The sequence below is a fragment of the Cricetulus griseus genome, chromosome 4 (assembly GCF_003668045.3).
Source record: "Cricetulus griseus strain 17A/GY chromosome 4, alternate assembly CriGri-PICRH-1.0, whole genome shotgun sequence".
Classification (NCBI taxonomy): domain Eukaryota; kingdom Metazoa; phylum Chordata; class Mammalia; order Rodentia; family Cricetidae; genus Cricetulus; species Cricetulus griseus.
The window spans coordinates 96,093,377-96,110,532 of NC_048597.1; the positions used below are offsets into that span (position 1 = coordinate 96,093,377).

The 17,156-nt window shown below is 46.6% G+C and overlaps 2 protein-coding genes across 3 annotated transcripts in view; both read right to left on the reverse strand.

Moving 5' to 3' along the window:
* Positions 1-621: 621 nt before the first annotated feature.
* Positions 622-11,291, reverse strand: Prkab1 (protein kinase AMP-activated non-catalytic subunit beta 1). Of its 2 annotated transcripts, none has more exons than XM_035443261.1 (8): positions 11,139-11,291; positions 10,869-11,036; positions 8,665-8,828; positions 7,553-7,646; positions 7,188-7,302; positions 5,080-5,213; positions 2,035-2,103; positions 622-1,840 (listed from the first exon to the last, which is right to left on the reverse strand). In XM_035443261.1, exons 2-8 carry the CDS (start codon positions 11,025-11,027, stop codon positions 1,763-1,765), a joined length of 813 nt encoding a protein of 270 aa, XP_035299152.1. In that variant the 5' UTR covers positions 11,028-11,036; positions 11,139-11,291; the 3' UTR covers positions 622-1,762. The 2 variants fall into 2 exon arrangements, with proteins under 2 accessions (XP_035299152.1, XP_027269995.1); XM_027414194.2 differs by having other exon boundaries at positions 10,866-11,036; positions 11,139-11,290.
* The window catches only part of Tmem233 (transmembrane protein 233), a 47,198-nt gene continuing 41,327 nt past the window's right edge, over positions 11,286-17,156 (reverse strand). Inside the window, exon 3 of the mRNA XM_027413787.2 lies at positions 11,286-11,478. Within this exon, the coding sequence (XP_027269588.2) occupies positions 11,286-11,478 (193 nt within the window). The remainder of the gene's footprint in view (positions 11,479-17,156) is intronic.

The window sequence follows — 17,156 nt, forward strand, 5'->3', positions numbered from 1 at the left end:
CCTCCGCCTCCCAAGTGCTGGGATTAAAGGCATGTGCCACCACTGCCCGGCTATGGGTGGATGTTTCTGTGTAGTGCTGCTATAGTAAATTGCACCTGAGACGGTGTCATTTATAAAGAACAGATTTATTTCTTGTACTTCTGGAAAGTCTGAGACAAGATGCTTAAATGTGGTCACCTGGCCAGGGCTGCTGTACAGGGGCAGAAGGCTTTGTCCTCACATGGTGGAAGTCATGAAGGTAAACTAGCCAAAAACTTCAAGAAGCCCTGTTGTAAGGCCTACCTCATGAGGGTTGGGGGGTTGGCTCTCATGACCCAACATCTTAAAAAGCACCTTTTAAACTACAGTGCAGACAAATGAGCTTTGGATGGGACAGTCAGACCACAGCAGATGAGCCACGGTGTAAGTGTGAATGTGAAATTGTGCTCATGTTCCAGGAACCTTGTCCTCTAAAATGCCCTGGTCTCTGGCCTCAGGCATGGGTTTCTAGATTTCCTAAGGAGCTGACGTTACACTGTCTTGTCCATTCACTAGAGTGCTACAAGGCAGCACCGAGCAGACCTGGAAGTTCTCATTTTTTCTGGGGGAAAAAAAAATGAATAGAATCTCAACTTCCTCTGGTTAGTTTTACAAATCTTTATTGAAACTTACACATCAAGATGACAGCAATTCAGTGTTTTGAAAACAGTAACAGATGGTACCCAAACTCAGGTTAGCCAAATACTGGACATCACTGAGCTTGTTCTCACCTCTCTGGCAAGAACGAAGGATATAATGGTAACTTCTGCTGACAGGTGACAGGAACCTATAACCAATGGGCACATCTGTGGTATCACTATGGAAACCAAGATGAGTGTCATTCACACTAATCCCTAGGGCATCGTCCTGCTGGGAATATAGCAGGCTGCTGTAGGGGTTCAAGTTCTTCTAGAACAAGCAATAGCAATCACTGTGACATCCTTTGCTCATTAGAGACATGGGTCCCCAGCTAAATAGCACATGCTGGAACTGAAAGGAGGGTGAGTGCTTTGACAAAGGTGTCATGGAAACACTGTCACCATTACAGTTGAAGGAAAGCGTGAACAACCTCCCATGATGGCCAGTCCTCAGGATCATTCAGTTTAATGGAGAATACGGCAGTGGGTTTTGAAGTTTGTGTTGAGAACAATTATTGCTGAGTGTAGTCACATGATCTACAGTCTCATCCGGGTGACTTATTGCCTTAGGTAGGACTGGAGAGCCAGCCACTGTAGTTATAAAAGGTCCTTAGTGCACACAGTGTCGGGCAACAATTGCAAAGCTGCATCTGGAAATCAGACATCTGAGTTCCCATAGATTCTACAATCTACTGCTTTGATTTGGAAGGACAGGCAAGATTGAATATTGCTTACATCCATGGCCAGGCTTCAGCAGGGACAGGCCATCAACCTTGGATGCAGACGATGAAGACTTTTGTGTGGCTTCAGTCCCTGCTCCCCAGTTTTTACTAGCAAGGTGCCAGCATTCAGGTCTGGCTTTAGACATCTCTGGCCAGTTGAGGGGATGATGTCTGGAGTACACTAGCCTCATGCACTGCAGTTCTGGGACTGCAGGCAGCCATCCCATCCCATTTCTGGACTCTTCTAGAGGCTGTGCCTGGACAAACCTTCAAGGAGGACTAGGGAGGGGTAAGATGTCCCAGAGAGTGAAGTAGGGTCTACATGCACGTGGAGAGCCCAGTGCTGCCTGCTGTCCCTGTGGTCCACGGCTGGCTCTTAGCATCTCAGATGGGCTTATAGAGGAGGGTGGTGACATACTTCTTCTTGTACCGGTGGGTTGCACTAAGCACCATCACTCCGTCCTATGAGGGTGGAGATGACCAAGACAGGACAGTCAGGTACTCCAACTTCAGAGAACGTGAGAATCACCACAACTTAAGGAAAACAGAAACTCCTGGGCAGAGCCTGAGCCAGGGCCTGTCACACCCCAATCCTGGCATGATGGGTCCTCAGAGCACATGCTCATAAAGTACTGTAAGGCCAGACAAGTCATTACCTTGATGGAGAGTGCATACAGGTGGTTCAGCATGACGTGGTTGGGCTCTGGAAGCAGCGCTGGATCACACTGAGGGAACAAAGGGAGACATAAGCAAATAAGACTTGAAGTCAAGACGATTTTCTTCCCTTACTTCATGGCACAGGCCAGGCAGCCAAAGAGCAGACTGGCTCTCAGCTTGACCTGTCTTCCCAAGCTGGGCAGTAGAAGGGCTGTGGAGACAGCAGTTGAGTTGAGAAGGTTGGAACTACCATGTACCAGAACACAATGGAATACTCTGGTCAAGCTTGCCCAGCCCCATCCTTACACAGAAGAGGTAGAAGACCAAGGACCCACTGAAATGCTTTCATGGAACACAAGATATGCTGTGCACTAAATGGCCCTGAGAAGCAGATGGGAAAATCGTAATGAAGCAGATAACAGTAGGTGACTCTGGAAGTGAACACATGGACTATGCCTTGCCACACCTTTCCACCTCAAGAGGCCAGATAGCACATTCCCAACTTTAAAGAAAATGCACTGAAAAACAAACAAACAAACAAACAAACAAACTAACTAACTAACTAACTATAGGCAATTAGTCTGTGGTGGCTCAAAGTCAAGGTCTCAAGGGAAGGGTGTGTTCACATCATTCAACAATCCAGGAATCCCAGAAGGGTGAAGGCAAGAACTGAGGAGGTGTGACCAGGCCTTCCAAAACGAAGCTGGACGGCCTTCGCCATGCTGTTCTCGGTCATCTTGAGGGCTCTGAGTGTGGACTTGGGAGGGGCAGGCTGCATCCTAATGAGCTGCAGCAGTTAGACAGAGTCTGGGGACAGAAGAGTACATTGTGGTTTGGGGAAGGGGTGGGTGGAGGTGGAGGAGCTGGGAAGCCAGGTCTTAGTCCTAGCCCTGCCCTGGCAGCCGAGCTTCCCAGCACTGCACTTGTCCTCCAGTCAGGCTGAGCATCTCAGAGGCTAACAGCTCTGTCACACATTCCCTGAGAGCCCCTGCTGGGCAGGCCTGGCAGGAGGAGAACGAGAGCCTCAGCTAAATGCTGCTTCAGTCAACTGCTGCTGGGAGGTTTCCAAGAACTACAGTTAATCTGCCGTTTTTTAAAAGTTAACTAATACTTTGAGCACATCATGCTTGGGACATGCAAGTTCTGTGGAATTCCTACACTGGATCAGTAACATACTCATCATTTTCTGTGTGTGGTTAAAAACCACTAAGATTACTCTGTGCTGTTAATAAGCCATCAATCGGTATCATATATGGAAAACATTATGTATGATCCTTTAAGTTAGACACACACAACCCATGAGTCTGTGCATGCAATGCATGAGTGCATCCAAAGGAAATGAAATCTGGAGAGACATCAATACTCCCATGTTCACTGCAGCACTATTCACAATAGCCAAGATGTGGAACAACAAACCATGGATAAGTGGATTTCAAATGAGGTGGCAGTATTAACTGCCACCTCAACAGCATTTCCTGGATGGGACACGGCGCATTTATTATGGATGAGTATGGATGCAATGAGACCACCTCCCTTAAACTCCCACTGCTGTTTTCCCTGTTAGGATAAACTAAACCCTGAACTACAAATCCAAATATACCCTTTCTCTCTTAAATTGCTTTTGTCAAATATTTTATTACAGCAACAGGAAAAGAAACTGCAACAATGATGTGTGGCTCAGTCTTAAGAAGGAAGGAGATTCTGTCATTTGTAACAATATGGATGAATTCTGTGGACATTAAATAAGCCAGGCACAGGAAGACAAAACCATATGTGCAAAATAGGAGACAGAGCAATAGTTACAGGAAAGATACTGGTCAAAAGGTACAGAATCTCTCTGGATATGAGAAACAATTGCAAGAGCAGGTGGATCACACAACAATGTGCTAGATTTCTCAAACCCTCCAAGACAGTGAGCTCAGCGCTCTCTTTGGGATGCCACTCAACATTTGTCTCTGTACCTCAGCCTCTTTACCATGAAGCTTAAATAAGACCACATGGAGAACAATTCCCTAACTGGAAACAGGTCTGTTAGAGCCCAGGGTTGCCTGTGTCAGAGGAGGCCTGGCACGGGTTATCCCTAGTCATGTCTCCCTTGCCTTCCTAGCTGTGGAGGGTGCTGAATGTCTTCCAACCTCTGAACTGTTTTAGAAGAGGGAGGGGAGCAAGTCTCACCCAAATCTTCCAGGACAGCGGCTAAAGGTCCCTGAAGACCCCACTGGCTGCACGTTTGAGGTGTTGCCAACTTAGCACTGGACACAGGGTCAGTCTGAAGTTTGCTGGTTCTGCCCAGCAGCCTCTCCTGGATACACAAAGATGACCACACCAGCTGTTCTGTACTTGGACTCTCCGTGCCTAAGAAAGGGGAGTCTTTAAACTGCCCTGGTGGCCCAGCAGTGACTTCTCTGAGGGAAGCCACCTCAAAGTCATGTTGATTTCACTGCCATGTGGAGTTTACTTCTGGGTGGAGGGTCAAGTGGCGTGGTTATTTTAGCACCTGCTACGGTTTGACTGTGTCCCCTAAACTTCATGTACTGGAAACTTAATCCCCAGTGACTGCTGGGGATGGGTAGTGAGACTGGAGCATGTTCTAGTGTAGGCACCCTGAGAGTGGGTCAGTCATCTTGAGGGCATTGTTAGAAACAGCTGGCTGCTAAAGGGCCAGGCTCCATGTTTCCCTTCTGCAGGCCACTGCACAGTTTTTCAGAGGAAATGTGTTAAGATAGCTCAAATTCTGACCCAGGAGGACCGATATTTCCGAAACACTTGGTAATTAAAATTCAATTCTAAAATGCTATGGCTGAAGGAGGAATTCCAGGATCTAGCTGACCAAGAAGAGGTGGTTAAATATTTTCTCATGAAATTTAAATATAACGGGTGTCAACCTTTCACCAGTGGCTTATGTTCTCAGTGTCAGAGGACCATGGCAGTTCCCAACAATGGAAAACACATGAGCTCTTTGTAAGAAGAGCTCTTCGTAAGAAGTGGGCAGAAAAGAAAACAGATGAACATGACCACGAAGGAGATCTGGACAAAGTACTCACAGAAATGCCCGTGTCCTTGTTCAGGATGACCTGCAGCAGGTGTGGAGGGAGGATGGGTGGGGCTTTGAACCGCTCTTCTGGTTTAGAGATGTAAGGCTCCTGATGGTAAGGTCCTGGAGGGGAGCTGGACAGCTCTGTTGGGAGATGGTAACAAAACATGCTGAGACCATAAGCTCTGGGAGTTGCATTTGATTATGGTATCATCATCTAGCTTTCTGTCCGTGTTCCTTCAATACAGATCTGTATTTTCTTCAAAGACACTCAAGCTCCAAAAAGGAAGAACAGAGAGATTTAAAAAAAACAAAAAAAGAACACCTTTGGAATTTGGGTGCTCATTTCTCTCAATGGCAAACTGAGATGCTCCAATGAAAAGACAGTCTGGGTCACACTAGCGGGGGGCCATTCCTAATGACCTAACCTCACCTGTCAGAAGAAAGGCTTCCTTCTTACTTTAGGCTGGGTTTGACAAACGCCACAAGTTCAAGGCTCAAAATAGGGAAAAGTGGCCTAGCCTAAGCTACAAGCTCTACCAGGCAGAATAAAATAGGTTTAATGAGGTACTGGCATATCAAAAATAAGTAAGTAGAGGCTCTTTGGCTCCACACTCTCAGGTCTGGGATTCCTTTTTTTATTTTTTTGGTTTTTTGAGACAGGGTTTCTTTGGAGCCTGTCCTGGAACTCACTCTGTAGACCAGACCAGGCTAGCCTGGAACCCACAGAGATCTGCCTACCTCTGCCTCCCGAGTGCTGGGACTCGGGTTGCACCACCACCACCCAGACAGGTCGGGGTATCTTAACTATATAGGCACAGTAGGAAGTCTCTGAAAGTGCGTGTCAGAAACAGCTCAAAGTGACATCTGGCTGGCTGAGGTACTGAGCCATTATCCAAACATCAGGATGGGTTCTGGTCACCTGATCCTTAAGCTGGTCCAGAACTGCCAACTTTCTCAACATCATTTTCTAGGTCATGTTCCCCTTACATGATCCAACCACACATTACAGCAGAAACACTGAGAAAAGCATTCAGGAAACGGAGCCATGAGGAGTAAGCACACGGTATTAGGCATTAGAGCTGGAGAGGGCTCAGCAGCAGAGACAGCATGCTTCAGTGTGCAAATCAAGTTCCATGTCAGCCAGTGGGAGTAGTGTGCACACTGCCTCCATGCCTATTTGGAAACATGTGACTGGTCATATGGGGACAGCCAGTGATCCCAACAAAAAAGCACTGGTTTTAGATTTCTAACCCAGATCCACAACCTGACCTGTTAGCCACAGCCAGTGAAGCCCACCAGTCACTTTACAGCTGTGGTGTCACAAACAAATAGTGAGAGATCCCAGAAACAGAACCTCCAGACCCACCCAGGAGATGGTGGGAAATCTGTAAACGGAACAGAATCTGTTTTCTCAAGACTCATTTTACTGTCTCCCATAGGGCCCAGGAAGCAGCCTCTGCATACAAGAGGAGAAACTGCAGCTGCTGCCGCCATCTGCAATAACTCCCTGTGACATTCCAGGTGGTCTCTTCCTATTGGGTGTGGGTGGACCGCAGTCACCTGAAAGCTCCATGGGTATAAGATTGTTTACCAGGACCAAGCAGAACTGGCTTCCAGAAAGGAGAGTTGTGTTATGCAGTCTGTTTTCTATAGGCAGCCACTTTCTCTCAGAAGCCTGACAAGGTGCTAATGGATTGCACAAATGACAGCCAAGGTCATTGAGGTGTCGTTTATCACCTGTCAGCCTGCAATTCTCCAGGCACTAGAGTGGGAAGTGAGCTGGCAGCTTCCCTGGTGCTAGCTCATTACTGACCCAAGTGTCTTCTAGGGCCTCTTCAGCCTCACCTGGGGCATAATATCAAGTTTGGTTCTGTTCCTATAGCCAAGTGGAACTATAGAATAGCCCACAAGACGGGGCAGTGACTTTTTGGGGTTAAACGCCAACAGCCAGAGCTGACAGAATTAGAAATGAACTTCTGTGGCCCAGAGAGCTACAACCGTCCACCTGGTCGGGCAGCTCTTGCTCAAGTGTGAGAGGCAAGGGAAACAGAGTATGTATGTCCAGGCTGCACAGCCCCAGCCTGCACACATGTGGGATAAAGTAACTGTTCATACCAGACACATCGGAGCACTTTTGGGAATCCACCATTAAAGCATCAAATACTTCAAAGTCAGTTTTCTTCACTTGAATGATGTTGTTAACTGTGCCAAGCTGGCTGGTTACTATTGGCTGGGAAGAGACAGACAGGCAGAAATCATAACATGGAAGGTCTGTGGAGTTTTTCAGAGGACTAGAATTCCTGGCTGGATGGTCTCACCACCTGGCTAGCTACGCTTGGTCAATTATACCAATGGCCTGGCAACTGCTGCTATCTAACTCGGAGCCACATGAAGGGAGAGGCACCTGACAGAAGTCACAGGGGAAGTGGTTGGTGTTAGCTATGTGGGCACCAGAGGGCCGGGGGCAGCAGGAAGAGTACCTCAGAAGGATCGTGCGTCCACTGACCATCCACAAAGAATTTGTACTGATGCTCTCCTTCGGGCAGATCCAGGATGGCGACAAAGTTATTTTGGCTGAAGAAAGAGAGGAAGCAAGTGTTTCAGCTCAGAGGGCTGCCCTCTGACTCCAGGTACAACCAAGGGTTCGGTTGCAGGAGAGCAGACATGTTCAGCCAGTTCAGACAATTCTTGGTCACAACCTAGGAAAGCCACTTAATAAAGCAGGAGGCAAGGGTTTCCAGAAAACTCCCTTTGCTCAGACACTGGGAACCTAGGATCCTAACACTGAAAAGTCAACAAATGGTTAATTCATGCTTTTCAATCTGCAGCCTAGGTGCCAGGAAGGGGGCCCACAAAGACAGACGCAGCCGCCTAGCTTTCCCTTTGTCAGTTTTCCTTGAACAGGGAGATGACCAGTGTAACAGGGCACACACACATATATATAAACTTGTTGTTTCTTGGCCTGACCTGAACTAACTCGAGGCAACTGGGCCCAGTGGTTGCCTCCTTCAATGTTAACCATGGGAAAACAGGGGCTCTGACAACCACCAGGCATGGCACAGCAGGGTGCTGTTTTTCCCTTCATTTATTTACCAGAAGTGGCCTCTGGTGAGCTCTTGAGACAGAATCCACATTGGGTTTTTGAGGAAGTCTCTCAGTATATCCTTGCTAATGTCATCAGAGCAGGTACCTTCCAACCTTCCAAGAGCAAGAAAGGGAGGGCCGATAGTCCCTTACAGAGTGACTATTTAGTGCAGGTAGTAAGGACTCAGATCTACACCTCTGAGGTTCCCAGCCCAGCACTCTCTCCATTGCACCAGGAACAACTTTTTCAAGAAATGTGTAGCTGAGTGTCGGAGTGTGGCTCAGAAATATTCTCCACTGACATACTGTTGTCTTTTAAAAAACATGCACTTAAAAACAGTGACGTCTAGGGTTTGAGATCTGAACTCTGTAACTCATTAAACAAAATATTTTTTCACTCAACATCTTACAAAAATATCCTTTATGCTATTCAGCCACAGAGATCTTTTAGAAACAAGAATATATACACAGCTAAAGCAACAAGAGAACTGGAGTCCCAGCCCATTACCTCCTTGTGAGTGGAAGCTTGCTCCAGTTGTTGAAGGATCCAGACAAGTAGACCTCTTTTCCACCCCCTGTCCATCGAAACACAGTTGGCCGAGCCTGGGCGGGGGCTTTATCATTCACTTCAAGATCATGCTGCCAGGCCAGGAATTCCTCCTTCTCTGGAGCCTAAGAAGCAGAGCCATTTACTCAGGGTCAGGCAACCTCCTCACATAGGACTGCTATCTAAGAGCGACAAAACGCTCTAGTCAGGCAGCTCTTGCCACTTACTACGACTTACATCTGTTCCCCTGCCTGCAAAATGGAGATAATAAAAATAACCACTTCTGTCAGTTTGTGAAGACTGGTCTGACACACAGTCAGTGCTTAATCGTTAGCTACCATCACTGCCATTAGACTTCACAAAAATTCTAGAGGAAGCTGTAAGGCTTACTTGGAAAAAGATTGCCATGAATCCAAGGTGAGTTTATTAACATGAGAGAAAGGGACACATCCAGCCCTGGGGTGAAACACAGCTCTTCAGACAGAAGAAAAACCAAAGACTAGATTTCTAGGATGGGAAAAGGCCCCAAAGGGAGCTCAGGGAAGGTCCTACTGCCTTCACTTGCAGACAGGATCTGCTCTTATCTAAGATGTCTTCAGTCTTTGGATCTGTGCTACAGATCAACAGTTTTAGAGCAGCAACAGTTTTAGAGCAGCGGTTCTCAACTTTCCTGTTCCCACCCTTTAACACAGTTCCTCCAGTTGTGGTGATCCCCAACTATAAAATTATTTTATTTGTTACTTCATAACTGTAATTTTCCTACTGTTATGAATCATAATGTAAATATATTCTTTTGTACATAGAGTTTTGCCAAAGGGGTTGTGACCCACAGGTTCAGAACCAGTGCTTTTGAGTGACCACTAACTGTAGCCACAAAGCTGAACTGGGGTAACAGGAAGAATTTCTGACTTGACTGGGCAGCCAATTCAAAGGAATGTTACTTAAATCTCCCCTCCCAGATCCTGTGTCTCCAGCAACAACACCCATCCCTTCTTAAAAAGAAAGTTTACTCAGCTCCTGGCAAAGAGAGCAGAGGGCACACTGACTACACACCTGCCACAACAAATACTTACTTCCTCTTAAATAGCCTTGGGCCAAAATTACTTCTAGGCGTGGGGACAATCTCAGCTCAGTGGAGAAAACAGCACTCCAAAGATCACAGCACACACCTTTCCCCCAAAGCAGCGAGCCCAGGGAATAAGTTACAGTGACAAGATGCAGGCTCTTCCAAATTAGACTCAAAATTAAGATCCAGAGAACAATAATGTGGCTGCCTAGCTCAATGGGGGGGATCGGAGTGTGAGTGACCAGGCCATTAGCCTGTTTAAAGTTACGGGATTAATAGGCAACAAGGCAGTAACATGCTGGTCAGAGTCAACCTTCCTAACTGCAACTTATTCTAAGGAATTAGATCTTTCCACTAGAATCTCCAATGTCCTTGGACTGGGCCGGGAGCCCTGGCCACATCACTGTAGTTAAGGGAATGTGGCTCAAGCAGGAACTTTCAGCTTGGCCTGGAAAAAAAAAAAAATACTCTGGTCTGCTTAAAGTCCAGGTCATTATCTCAGTAATGCAGAAGTCGGATAGCAGTTAGCTGCTGGCTGCTGTTCAGAGTGACTCTTGGCCATTGACCCCCTCAAACACAACCGCCGGATCTAAAAGAGTTAGCAGGGGTGCACCAAAAGTGTCAGACCCAAACACCTCTGGCAGTCAAGCTGGTCAACTTCATTTTTCAGCTCAACATACGTGCTCCTTCTTGTTTTACCTCCAAAACGAACCCTGAAACTCCCAACCCAACTTTTGCACAAGCCGGTCAGCCCTGAAGCTAAGGAAAAGTTCCCGCAAAGCAGTGCAATCAATTACACCTAAGAGAAAAGTAGACGCCTGTGCTCAATTACAGCTGGCTCGGCTCTTAATTAATTAAGAATTAATTAATTAGTTGAAACTCGGTCCCAGAGCTGCTTTCTCCTTAATGATGTTCAACGAAGCCCTGGGCGACTCTGCTATTGGTAGGTAATTAGGCACAGGTTTTCCCGGACAGCAAACAGAGCTGTGACACGGCCAGCTCCCTCCAGGTGTGGAGATGGGAATGTGGCGGGAACACAGCAAAGGGGCCCTGCCCTCGACCTGAGTCAAGAGGGCTCGGACGTCCCCCGACTCACCACCTTGATTTCCTCCGAGTGGAAGATGTCGGCGTCTTCGGGACTGTCCATCAGGATCTTGGGCCTGTCCCCATCCTTGGCGCCCCCCGAGCTGTCCCTCCGCGCCGTCTTGTGGCCGCCCTGCCGCTCCAGCGCGGCGCGCTCGCTGCTCGTGTTGCCCATGGCGGGGGTCTGAGGGGACACAGGGAAGCGGGAAGGGGCGGGCCGGGACCCCCGGGACCGACCGCGGACCACGCCCCTCGGGCCGCGCGCGCTCGCCGAGCCCCGCTTTACCTGCTCCGGCAGCGGCTGCTAGAACTCCAACGAGAGCGGGAGCGTAACCTGACACTTGTCGGGCAACTTCTCCCACCCCTTAGCAACTTCCGCTTCCGGCCGGGCCCCGAGAAGGAAGGATGGTGACTGGGGACTGGGCGCTGGAGGCTAGCACGCGACACTTCCGTTTCCGTCCTGGGAGCGAGCCTCCTCCGGCCGCTCAGCGCGCAGTCGCAGTGGGTCGTTCCGGGCCGCTCCCTGAACGAGCTTCCTGACGGACGGCAGGAGGCGCTCGCGCGCCCTCCTCGTCCCGCTCCCGACAGGGCACTGGAGGATGCCATTGACGGTGCCGCCCACCTCGCTTCAAGTTGGTACACTCTCCAGTTAATGCAGTGTTTGTAAAGGGCAATTCGGGTTAGGAAACCATGAGCTGGAGAGATGGCAAGGCGGTTGGGCGCGCTGGTCCTTGCAGAGTACCCGGGTTCGGTTCCGGGCTCACAAGTGTTGGCGCCTTCGGTTCCAGGTGATTCTCACGCGCTATTCTGACCTCCGTAGTGCACATACGTACTTGCGAGCAGCGCACTCATTCACGTATTTATTATTTTTTTTCTGAGATAGGGTTTCTCTGTGTAGCCCTGGCTGTCCTGGAACTCACTCTGTAGACCAGGCTGGCCTCGAACTCACAGATATCCACTTGGGAGCCTCTGCCTCCCAAGTGCTGGAATTAATGCACCACCACCGCCCATCTTCATATGCATAATCTTTTTTTTTTAGATAGATTTATTATGTATTCAGTGTTGCACCTGCGTGTGTCAGAAGAGGGCACCAGACCTCATTACAGATGGTTATGAGCCATCATTTGGTTGTTGGGAATTGAACCCAGGTCCTCTGGAAGAGCAGCCAGTGCTCTTAACCCCTGAGCCATCTCTCCAGCCCCTCATGCATATAATCTTAAAAACAAAACAAAGCAAAAAAACACATTTAGGTTTCCCCCCCTTGGATGCACTGACTCTCACTATAGAGTGTATAAGAATAACCTAGTGCTCTTTCAAAAGCACAGCAGCCTGTCAGGACTCTACCAAGTTAGAATTTCTGTAGACTAAGGTAGGGGGATGCAGATCATCTGTCTGGTGCTTGAGAAAAATGGATAGACCTTAAAATTTCTAGGATTTATTTTTTCCTGTGGGAGCTTTGGTGGCTTAAAAACACTGGCGTTATCAGTGAGTTTTTGTTGTTAGTTTTAAGTTGAGAGTATGGCCTTTTGATAAGTCATTTTGAAAGGGGCCTTGGAACTACATTGAACACATTATGCATAAAATGTGGTAGTAGTTAGCGTTTCAATAGAAATACAGACCGTTTTACCAAAAAGTTCTCATCTTCCACCTTTCTTTCTTTCTTTCTTTCTTTTTTTTTGGAGACAGGGTTTCTCTGTAGCTTTGCAGCCTGTCCTGGAACTCGCTCTGTAGACCAGGCTGGCCTTGAACTCACAGAGACCCACCTGCCTCTGCCTCCCAAGTGCTGGGATTAAAGGCGTGAGCCACCACCACCCGACTGACACAGTAATTTAAAAAAAAAAAAACAAAAACAAAAAACATTGTTGTATGTTTATGTTTTTAAATGCATTGAATTTGCTAACCCATGCCTTGCATTTTATCCACTGAACATTTATTTAGTATTATTTTTTATTACCTGTAATGTGAAACATTTTTTCAAAGGGAACCAGTGACCCTGATGACTGACATATGGTCTTCTAGAGGGAATTTGACAGTATCTATGTAAAAAAGAAAAAAAAGAATCTTCATTTTTATGGACAATTTTACTTCTAGTGAATTACTATAAAATTCACACATGAAAATTAGATACAAGCATGCTTTTTTGAAGCATTGATTCTAATTATACAAATTCCAGGATTCACATTTAAGACATTTTATCTCTCTGAAATTGGATGCTTCTAGCCATAAAAGAATCTTAGACTTGATGAAATAGAGAAATTTAAGACCCATTCTTTTGGTGAAAGAATGGCTAACTGCATTTTATAGAATATTGAAGCAACATTAAAAAACAAACAAACCCAATAGTTGTATATAGTGGGACATTCCTGAAATCCTAGCATCAGAGAGGTTCAGAGAGGGTGGTCATGCGTTTGAGGCCAGCTTGGGCTATATAGTGGTAGCTAATCCCAAACGTACGTGTGTGTGTGTGTGTGTGTGTGTGTGTGTGTGTGTGTGTGTGTCTGTGTGTCTGTGTGTGTGTGTGTGTGTCTGTGTGTGTGTTTTGGGGAAGCTTCAAGATGGTTCGGTAAAAGACACTTGCCTTTCAGTTCCATCCCCAGAGTTCTACCGAGTTGTCCTCTGACCTCCACATGCTGGTGACACACACACACACACACACACACACACACACACACACACACACACACACACACACACCCCTCTTTAAAAAAAGCAATCAGGTTATGTGGGTGAGTATGAAAACACGTTTACCACATTCCAAATTCCAAAACCAAATCAAGTGACAAAATAACAGAAGAGCATGGGCTGTGAAGTCAGCCTACCTGGTTCAAATTCTGATTTTTTTTCCATCTAGTAGGTTCCATTGTGGCTTCTATTGGGAAATGGCCACAAAATTAACATGGATCTTATTGGCCTGATGTCTTGTAACTGACTTAAGAACATTCATGAAAAGTGGTCAGCATCTGACCCTGGGCACACTCAATGGTTGATACTCTTATTAGCATCATCATTCTTGAAGATGGACAGTTCTGGAGGGATATGTAACAAACACTATGGATGATCTCCTTGGTAGGAATGAGACTGAAGTAGGAAAAGACAGAAAAAAGACTTTTGCTTTTTTTAGCTTATGTGTTTGTATACTTCTATTTGTTTTTTGTCAGTGAGACTGTGAGCAACAATCCATACGATAAGCTCCAATTCTAAAGTTTACAGCATAGAAAAGGAATGGGCCACAGGAAGGCAAAGGCACAGGTAGATGAGGGACTCTGCCTGAGACAGGGAAAGGCTGAGGGCCAGGGAGGGTTTTCTGGAACTAATAACCAACAGTCTGAATTTACTCAGTGAAGTCAGAACTATTGAATGTGCCTGCTGAACTGGATAAGCCAAGCTGGAACAGATGAGCTGTTTTTCTAAACCTGGTTCTAACATCTTCTCGGAGACAGCAAGGAGTCCAGGGGCTGTGGGTTCTTTTCTGAAGCAACTGGACAGCTGAGAATATCACAGGGCTGAAGGTGCCTATCTGAGCTCGGCAGATACTCTGAAGTGCCAGGAAAGTCTCCGTTCTTACTCAGATAACGGTGAAAGCACAATCCCATGGTGCCAAACACCACACGCATATCCTGAAGATATTGTCAGTGCTTTCCAGTCAATGAGACAGTCCAGTTCCCGGGGTTGCACAGTGAGTCCTGCTCAGGGATGCCTGCTGCACAAGCTTAGTGGGTGCTGAGGTTTTGGCTAAGCTCTCTTCTCAAGACCATGTTGTCTGAGGGAGAGGGCTAGCCTATAGCCCGTTTCCAACAGGAACAATCAGCATAAGGATCAGAGGGACTGGCTGGAGAGAGGGCTCAGCAGGTAAAGGCATTTGCAGCCAAGCCTGATGCCCTGAGTTCAATCCCCAGGACCTAATTTTAGAAAGAGAAAATCAACTCCCAACAGTTGATAAATAATGTTTTTTTTTTTTTTTTTTTTTTTTTTTTTTTTTTTTTAGAATTAGAGATAACTTGGCATCTTCCAAAACCATGGTGCTAATAGTTAAGTTCCAGGAAATCACACTGAAATTTCTAAGAGAAACATCTTAGTCCTTATGGACCTCAAAATATTTTAAGACTCTGTTTGTCTGCCTGTGCTTGCATCCTATGAAGGCATTGGATGGATATATAGCAACCTTAGAAGATAGTTTGAGATGGTCTGAAATAATGCTACATTGTTTCTCAAAACTGACTGTGACCTATGCCCTGGGAGGTCTCAAAGAGATAAAGTTGAGGATCAGAGGTTGGGCCACTACTTATGGTACTCTTGCTGTATTCTATTACATTCATGGACAGGAGAGCTAACATTTCTATCAGCTGCTGGCCCGTGTGAAAAGTCCAGGTAGGGTGGACTCTCCATTCACAGGTGTCTACTTAGTGTCTCGGTTGGGCCACTTTTGGTGGTACCTGTTTTTATTTATGACTTTGTGCATGCTAGACAAAGCTGTGCCCAAGCACATTATGTTACTTATCACTTATTTATTTATTTATTTATTTATTTTTAAAGATTTATTTATCATGTATACAGTGTTCTGTCTGCATGAATGCCTGCATGCCAGAAGAGGGCACCAGATCTCATTACAGATGGTTGTGAGCCACCATGTGGTTGCTGGGAATTGAACTCAGGGCCTCTGGAAGAGCAGCCGGTGCTCTTGACCTCTGAGCCATCTCTCCAGCCCCCTTCCTTCCTTCCTTCCTTCCTTCCTTCCTTCCTTCCTTCCTTCCTTCCTTCCTTTCTTCTCGTCAATATTCAGTATCAAAATAGCTGCATTATAGGGGTCTCTTTCTCAATTGGCTCCAAAGAGACCTCAACCAAAGTGAACACATTTAAAGCAAATAACCTTCAGGCTCTGCTAATATATCACAGAAACCTCACCTAAAAGAATCTGTTGAGTTAGGCGGTGGTGGCACACACCTTTGATCCCAGCACTCAGGAGGCAGAGGCAGGTGGATCTCAGTGAGTTTCAGGCAAGCCTGGTCTACAAAGTTAAGTTCCAGGTTGTTATACAGAGAAACCCTGTCTCAGAACAAAACAAAACAAATTTTAAAAAGTACCTGTTAGAGGCTGGAGACATGGCTCAGTGGTTAAGAGCTCTGACTGCTCTTCCTGAGGACCTGGGTTCAGTTCCCAGCACCCACATGACTGTCTGCAACTATCTGTAACTCCAGTTCTAGAGAATCTGACGCCCCCTTCTGGCATTTATGGGCACTGCACACATGTGGTGCACAGACATACATGCAGATGAAACATCCATACACATAAAATAAAAACAAATCTTTTAAAAAAGTGGGTAATGGGTGAGGAAAAGCAGCCCATTGCCTCATCACAGACCATAGAGAATCCTCACAGACAGATGGGATTGCCAGGGTATTGGGTTTCCCAAAGTGCAAATTTTCAAAATAATTTTTAAACAAAGTTTCATACAAATGTTATTCAAAAATATCTCCAGTGCTAATAGATACTAAGCAAAGGGAGGCAGTGCTTGGAGAGTGCAGCTTCAGAATGACGATCTGATCTCATATGAGGCCTTCAAGGAGGCTGAGAGCATTAAAGAGTCAGCCTCATCCTTGAGTGGCTGCTATCTATTTCGTGAGCAGTCAGGGAGGGGGTAGAAATGGATGAGTTTGGTCTGGGAGTGAATGGTAGAAGTGCTTGCCTGGTGTGCACTGGGCTAGGGAGTGTGACTTTCTGTGGTTCACTATCTTAATGTGGTCATGGCTGATGTAAAAAGCAAACGAGTTTCCTGGGGCTGGAGAGATGGATGGCCCAGGGGTTAAAAGCATTTACTGCTCTTCAAGAGGACAAGAGTTCAGTTCCCAAGCATCCATGTAGGGCTGCTCACAACTGCCCACAACTCCAGTTCTGGAGGATTGGACATACTCTTTTGGCCTCCTTGGCCTCCTTGAGCACACACACGCACGCATGCACGCACGCACACACACACCCACACATTCAAGAAAAGCTTTTAAAAAACTAAAACCCAGGTGTCTAAAGATACCTGAAGCTGAAAATCTCAACACTATGTTTTCTTTGTTTCTAATGTCTTGGCTAACTCTTCCCAGGATCCCCCTACTGCTTTGGCAGTTACCTTGTATACAGCAATGAAGTCTCACACAGAGAGGTCTTTCCCTGAGCTGTGTTTAGCTCTCAGTAAGGGGGCACCTACCTGCTTTCCTCCTTCAGGTATACACTGAGATAAAAAACTACCTTCCAAAGTGAGAGAGTATTAGTGGGAGGCTTCAGAGCTGCAGAATAACGTGGGGTGTTTTGCAGATGG